General features: G+C 44.0%; 1 protein-coding gene across 1 annotated transcript in view; it reads left to right on the forward strand.

Annotated features, from left to right (window-relative positions):
* The window catches only part of CAMK2G (calcium/calmodulin dependent protein kinase II gamma), a 202,108-nt gene extending 194,645 nt beyond the window's left edge, over positions 1–7,463 (forward strand). The window contains exons 20-23 of the mRNA XM_035897264.1: positions 2,125–2,200; positions 2,696–2,790; positions 3,915–4,160; positions 6,741–7,463. Coding sequence (XP_035753157.1) covers positions 2,125–2,200; positions 2,696–2,790; positions 3,915–4,147 — 404 coding nt within the window. The 3' untranslated portion in view covers positions 4,148–4,160; positions 6,741–7,463. The remainder of the gene's footprint in view (positions 1–2,124; positions 2,201–2,695; positions 2,791–3,914; positions 4,161–6,740) is intronic.
* Positions 7,464–7,855: the final 392 nt, after the last annotated feature.

A 7,855-nucleotide genomic window follows, 5' to 3' on the forward strand; every position in this document is an offset into this window, starting at 1 on the left:
GAACCGGGCAGTAGAAGAGCCGCGAGCCACGCTTTTGTATCTGTGCTGGTGCCTGCTTGCCTCCCTTCCGTGCCCCTCTGCGGTGTAAGTTAGGAGGCCCCGTGGGTTCGTCAGGAGTGGCGGGCGCGAATGCCTGCCCCCGTGACATCCCGAGGCGCTCTGTCCTTCGGGAAAAACGGATCGCCTCCGGTGTGCTGGCTGTAGCTCGGGACATGTAGTAAAAGCAAGAAGACGAGCACAGTCTGATGGAATGGCCTGGTGTGGAAGGATAGGGACGATGCTGCTGCGTAGTGACACTCGGGAAAGGGGTGCAAATCTCCTTGGGGTGAGCCAGCACGCGGTGGCCGTGGTCTGCAGATTTCCTCACTCATCCCAAAGAGAGCCTTTCCCATGGACTCCGTCTTCTGGACATTGCACACAGTTGTGTGCTCTGCATGGAGGGAGGTCCGACAAGTAGCCCTGCTTCATGCGGAAGCAATTTCAGACGACTTGCTTGTAAAGACATTTTTCACAATAGACATAGCCCACTGTCTCGTTTTGATCCATTCCCTGTATGCATCTTTTGACGTGTGAAAATGTATACAGCCCGAGTGGCAAACCCTTACTATTACGAGCCAGTTGTCCCCTATCCGAGATGTTTCTGTGGCTGGCTGGGTAGTATAATTCTCATAGCTGATTTCCAGAGTGGGTGCAGACATCTTTCATAGCCAGTGAGATTATCATCTTGTTGCTTTTCAGCCGCACTTAGCAATGGTGGGATGAGATGCACGTGTGGATGAAAGTTTACAGGGGAGGGCAGTTCAGACTAGCATCTTCTGGCAATTAGAGTGGAATTCAGTTTCTCTGGCTTGGACATCTAAAGATGGTAGGTTGGATTTAAACACCATCCCCCTAATGATAAGCATCCGAGATGCTTCAGGTGAGACTTCCAGAAGTGCCTATTTCTTTCAGGGCATAAAAGAGGAGCAGTCAGGTGACTGGTTCAATTTCAGACACTGATGTTTTAGATGCCCAAGGTCAGATAAGGTCCACTTCTGATGGTAGAAATTCTAAATTATTTGGTAATATTGAAGATAATTCTAGAGCACCTCCTAAACACTTGTATAATGTGCAGGATATTCGATCTACAGAGAAAACGTGGGGAAGGCTGGAGAGATGTGAAGGTGTGCATACAGGCTCAGGCTTATATATGGTAGACATATAGTTGTAGAACTAGGATTGTTTTATTTGGCAGAGCCAACCCAAACATTGCAAGTGTTAAGGACCCTTGAGGTCAGCATGGGTGATGGAACACTTCAGCGGGGATGGGGCCTGGGCAATCAGCTGTGGGAAACCAAGAGAAGCGAGTGCAGAGGTGCTGGCCAGAGAGCGCCCAAATAAGAGCAGACAGCTATCCCCTGTCTTCATTCATCTTGAAATCCAATGTGCTGGGTTGGGTTTATGGCAGTGCTGTGAGAGTGCTGAAAAGAATTGTGCCATAGAGACTGGCAGAAGCTAACTGCCTGAGAAACGGAGTGCGCATTAGTACCTAGCTAGGATCTGTTCATCCAACCCATCCATCCTGCTGCAGTTGTCTTTCTAGCTTGTGGAAGTCATCCCTACATGTCCCAGTTGCTTGTTTGCAGCACTCATAATAGCTGAGGTATTGGTGATGGTGATAGGCAAGTTGTTGGGAGACTTTTTCCAATTGGCTTGATCTTTGTAGTGACCATTTGTATATGACTACTCTGGTGAAGGGTTTCCACATCTTAAACTGCCAGACAAGTGCTTCACATTGGCAGGTTCACTGACACTCATTGGTCAGACTCCCCAGAAGCACCTCAGGCTGTCATTCAGGAGACACCTCTGGTGCCTTAGACCTTGCTAGAAGAAAAAAATTGAATACAACATCTTTATTTCCTTTCTCCCTGCATTATGGGATCACCATTCCCCTTTCATACCACTGCCCCCCTACTCTCATGTGGATGGCTGTCATTACTGCATATCTCCAGAATGCAGGGAGCAGCATCCTATGAGATCTAGACTAATGGTGCTCTGCAAATTGCTTGTAGGAAGCACCCACTAGCCCCATATTCCCACTGAAGTCTTATGCACAGTTAAATTGCTCTTTCTTCTTGTTCACAGTGCGTAAGCAAGAGATCATTAAGATAACAGAGCAGCTGATAGAAGCCATCAACAATGGAGACTTTGAGGCTTATACGTAAGTACAGATGCCTTCTGACAGGTTGTTTATCTGTGTGCAAGTGATGTTCTGGCTCCTGGGTATGAGGACTTGTCATGCAGTCAGGGATGGTAAAGTTTTATGCTTCTTAGCCTCCATCAATTAGGAGCAGGGATATGGTAAAGCCCTCTAAATGAACATCAAGTAGAAGTCAGATATCAAACAGCAACAGGAGTGACAAAAGGAAAATGCCCTGGCTTTGTAAGAAAAGTAGGGGGGGAGGGCACTGAGGTGGGCAGGAAGAGGATGAAAGAAAAGCCAAAAACCTATAGGCTTGTTTTATGTGAAACGCCAACTAGCACCAACTGCGTGTTGTTGCAGTAGGACTGAGTCCTCCAGGAGCTTAGTCCTTGGAGGAGGGAAATAGTTAGGTGGACACAGGGTGTGAGGCAAGCGCCCGTGCCAGTGCTTAATTGTGTAAATAGCCCTTGGGCTCAAATGCAGATTGTAAGCCTGTGGTGCTTTTCTTTGCAGAAAAATCTGTGATCCTGGCTTGACCTCATTTGAACCTGAAGCACTGGGGAACCTGGTTGAAGGAATGGATTTCCATAAGTTTTACTTTGAGAACTGTGAGTGGGTAGATTTGGTAATGCCAACAGGTTTCTCTCTGATCTTCCTTTATGCCACATTTTGGGGGGAAAATTGACCTTGTTTTTATCGGCTGTCAGAACCAGCAAAAACTTGATTGTGCATGGGTTATGATGCATTCATAAGAGCCAGCATGCTTTCTCTCAAAAGCCTTTTTCAGCCACAGTTTCAATTCTAACCCCCAGATCCCTTCACTGTAGGCATACAGTTTGCCTGGTGCAAATACGTTGTAAGCGTGGACTGCAGGAGCTTTAAAAGTTTGAGGCACCGGATTTCCTACTGATACGGAAATGGACAAAATGAGCATATTTTGATGGAAACAACATGTATGTTTGAGGTAGACATACTGACTGGTCAGACATAAAGATAGTCATGCACAAATCAGTCGTGCCTTTGCTTTGAGTTTTGCCTGGATGGTTTCAGATCTCTAACCCCTAATGAACCCGTTATGTGGATACAAGGGTCACCGTGTCAGCCTAGGGCAGGAAAAAGAGTTGGGAAAAATGCTGTCATTTATACTAGTGGATTTGCCTCCCTTTCTGAATGTCTCCACAGGATGAGATAATTGAAATTTAAATCCTGAGCTGTTCAATTTGTTTTACTTTGGGGGATAGGTCACAGTCCTTAGTATATGCAATTTCTAGTGCTCTAAGTACGCACAGACTTTGTCTCTCTCAAAAACCTGTTCTGGAGTAATTTTTACACTTCTCTGAGGCTTGTTCATATTTAATGCAGGCCTAGCTTAAAGATCTCCTGATTATTGACTCCTTTGTGACAATATTCTGTAATTAAAAGATCTTTTCCTGTAACCGAAAAAACAGCAGCACTGATGTTGAAAAAGTGGCGATTATGCTTTGCAGAAGAGGAGCCAGGGAGAAAAGGGGCCAGGGGATTCTAGGCAATAATAAGTGCATGGTTCCTAAGGAGAAGAACAGGTGGTAGGGGGAAGAATTGCTTGGATTTTGCCTGGAAAATTTCAGGAGCTATTTTTATTGTATCCCAGAATCCAGTGGAAGGTGAGTAGAATACAAAAGAGGTTGGAGGATGCGGGGGCTGTTCCTTCTTAGTAGTAAAATGAAGCTGACTGTTTTGCATGTTCTGCCAGTACTGTCGAAGAACAGCAAGCCAATACACACCACCATCCTGAACCCTCACGTCCACGTCATTGGTGAAGATGCTGCCTGCATCGCATACATCCGCCTGACACAGTACATCGATGGCCAAGGCCGGCCCCGCACCACGCAGTCTGAAGAGACCCGTGTCTGGCACCGCCGAGATGGCAAGTGGCTGAATGTCCACTACCACTGCTCTGGAGCTCCTGCAGCACCTCTCCAGTGAAGATCAAATACGGGTATGGACTCTTAAGGAAGGAGTATATCATTCACACAGCTAAGGCTGCTGTATGTGGGAATTCAGTGTTCAAGGTTGTTTAGCTGGCTATGAAAGAACCCTTTTTAGTTGTCTGTAGGCTAAAAACTTCTGCTGATCAGCTGGTGTTCCTTTCTCTAAGCCCTGTCCTCTGGACTCAGTAGGATTATCCACCACTCCTGACATACTGGAGTCATGTCCCAGACAGTCATTCCCAAGCATAGCTACCCTTGTAGCAGCAGTGCTTCCTCCCAGGTACTGAGCTCTGTGCTCGGACAGAGTGCTAATCCAGGGCAGAGAGGAAGAGCATCTCACGCTGTGCATGGTTTGCTGTTTCCCAGCTGTCAGGGATCTACCTTTACATGCTGGTGATTTCAGAGAACTTTGTTGATGGGAATGTCATATTCTAGAGAGGGTATTGTAAGATCTATACAGAGCAATTGATGTGTCATAAGGGTAAAGATTTATTTATATAAATTTTACTACCAATTTTCTGATTAGCAGAAGCTATTTAGTGTACAATTTTGAGAAAACTCAGAGGAAAAAAAATCTAAACAAATAATAATATCAGAGGATTTAAAATCTCCCTCAATTAGCTTACCACAATTCAGCATTGGAGGAAACTTTGATTATAAAATTTGGCATGAAGAAACAATTGTTGCTTGCTCCTGAAGGGCAGCGGATCCATTTACTTCTGCAGCATTTAGGCATTGTTGTTTATTGCCTTACTGGTTTCTTTTAGTTAGATGTACAAAGTCTTTCTGCCTCCTTTTGTTTTATGCTGAAGTATATGTCACATTTATTCTAAAGATCTAAGTTTTGTAATCTTAGGACCTTTTTACTAAAGATTTCCTATTTAAGAGCAAACAGAAAAAAAATCTACACCTGGGAGACAAGTTTTTTCTAATGTGGTCACCTGAGGATGAACCACTCAAATATAGTTACTGCTTCATTCCTAGCCTTGTGTACTACTTGGGACTAAGCCAAGAGCAGTTTTTATTCTTAGGTGGTGTGAGGGATTCAACCCTACTGAAGGCAATGGAAAGGAACATGAACTATGACAAGCAAACTGCACAGGTCACAGATGGAATTTGAAAAGCAAAAGCCTGTTGGGGGCACCAGAAGCAGGGAAGCTTTCAAGAGAGCTGGACAATCAGCTGGATTTCCAGTGAGTAAGGCAGTGAGGATAAAGCCATTGCAGGGAAACAAAAAAATAACTTACTTGCATCAGTTTTCATCACAGAGATGTTGAGGGAGACTTCTGTCCTGGATTTAGTCCAAAAAAAGATACAGAAGAAATTACTAAATTAAAGATCGGTATGGCTCAGTGGCTATGCCTAGGAGTTCTGAGGAAGCCTAGGAATGGAGAGTCTTAGCTGCTATAGAAAAGGTATGTTTCCTTGACTTGGCTGCTGGAATGTTGCACCTCTTCCAACAGTATGAGCTGGAGGGTTTCTGAAAACTGCAGAGCAGAAGCCCTTTCCAAATGACAAAATGTTGGTTAAAATAATATTTTAAAAGCTTATAAACTAAACTGAAGTTGAAATATTTACCTGCATTTCTGGGTTCTGAAGGAGGTGTAATCACGTGCAGTTATGAGTGGGGTCAGTGTGGGCAGCAGCCATCTGAACCCATTGAATCGTTTCGGAGCCGCTTTGGCCCATGTGCAATGAAGGGTAAGGATGAAGAAGGAATGAGGTGAATAAGAATGCTTAAATAGAAATCAGTGGTTTGTTCTCACCTGGAAGGCAGAGTTCAGTTTTGGTTAAGTCATCTTAAAAGGAAACTGCAGCTGTAAAAGAATTTTGAGGTTAATCAGAGGACAGAATCAGAGTAGGAACCAGGAAGGGGGAAGACTAATAAGAGAGTTTGTGACAAAGATTTGCAAACTAAGAAAAAGGTAGAAAGAAGATTTTGGTTACGCTTTCATGGCAGGACAATGCTAAACAAGCATGAAAAAAACCCCAAACCTAAAATTGATCAAAATAAATCCAGTAATTTGACATAAGAAGATTAGCCAGGAGGAGCCTTTGCTAAAAGCAGTCACTAGGACTACCACTTTGCAAAACTGCAGAAAAGCTCATACATTTGTTTAAATATTAAGAACATTCAGAGACAAAATTACTGAAGACTTAAAAAAAACCCCCAATCTTTCAGTTCAAAGCAAAAGCTAATGGGAAGTGAGGCAGAAACTGTTCCTTAGGACCAGAGCCTTTGATCACCCCTTGGGAAACTTCTTCAACTTCTGGGACATGTCACTATTAGATAGTGGGCCCAGGTCCGCTCCAATCAAGCAAGTAATTCATTTTAGCAAGTAGTTCATTTTCATTGGCACACTCAGCCACCTGGAAGGGAAAGCGAGTGCCTCTTGTCTTCAGGGCTCTCCTCACGAGCCCGAATCTATGTTGTGTTAGGGAGGATTTCTGCCTGCACCGAATAATTAGCCTGTAGAAAACGTGTCTTATGAATTGTGTACAGCTAACGTTTGGCTTTATTTCCTTCCATCTTCCGTCCTGTTCTCCCCTCTCCTTTCTGGGTGGACACTACCTCTTCCTGACTGCAGCAACTTGTGGAGATACTCAGCTGGAGGGCAATATCTTCTTAGCAAGCAGCTCTGGAGTGCCTGAGTGACAGCAACGGTCATGTCTGTTTTGACATTAAAAAAAATAAATACAAATTACAAACAGGCAGCAGCCAAATGCACGAAACCCTGCATGCATCTGATGCTCCGGGCGCTGCCTTTCTGTTGTTTTCCATGGATCCATCGTGTCTGTTTCTGCTGTACGAAGGTGTTTTTAAATCTAAAAAAAAAAAAAAAAGACATGTTGTTTGTATAAAATAATAAAAAACAGGAGTAATGCTAAATAAATGACAGATTATCCAACATGCCCCCTCCCCCAGGGCTAAGAAAATGGCAGCAGCTGGAACATCTTTCAGAAATGAAGTGAGGGGGAAAGCAAAAGTGAAGGAGAGAGAAAGAGAGAGGGAGAGCAAAAAAGGAGGCGGCTTGAGCAGCGGATGGCTGAACTGTGCTCCGCAAAGCCATGGTGGAAGCTAACATTGCATTCAGGCTGTGCTGCGACTTCAGTCGGTGAGAGGTGGCGAGGAGACCCCAGAGGAGCCAGTGTGAAGACTGGGGTCCAAGAGAGAGGAGGCGCTTCTCTTCCTGTTGCCTGGCAGACTGACTTCAGCCTGAGTTTCTTCTTCGATTTCTGCACAGCAAGAACGCTATGGAAAGCTGGTTGCTCAGCTGCTGGATCCCAAAACAGACTTTTTTTTTTTTTTTTTTTAAAAAAGAAAAAACCAAAATGGGATGTTGATTTAAAACTAAAGGTGGAAGTAGGGTTTAAAAAAATGGGTTTAAGTGAGTATAACTTAAATAGAAGCTTGCTCTTCAGAGATACTGGTTTTACAAACAGCCACTACCTGGCCAAACATGGAGGTTTGAAGCCAGATTATTTAATTTAACAAAACAAAAAAAGCATTGCATTAAGAGCAGAGATTTTAGAGGAAGAGGGTACATGTATGGAACTTTATATTTTTTTTTTTTTTCCTTTCTAGTAGCATAGTTGGGATCCACAGTGCTGCAGAACACGTGTTCCTTAGGAAGCAGACAAAAAACTTAGTGTTATGTTCTTCATGAAGACTTGCACATACACTCCTATATGAGGCATAAAT

Source organism: Egretta garzetta, unplaced genomic scaffold, assembly GCF_000687185.1.
Source record: "Egretta garzetta isolate BGI_Z169 unplaced genomic scaffold, ASM68718v1 scaffold56, whole genome shotgun sequence".
Taxonomy (NCBI): domain Eukaryota; kingdom Metazoa; phylum Chordata; class Aves; order Pelecaniformes; family Ardeidae; genus Egretta; species Egretta garzetta.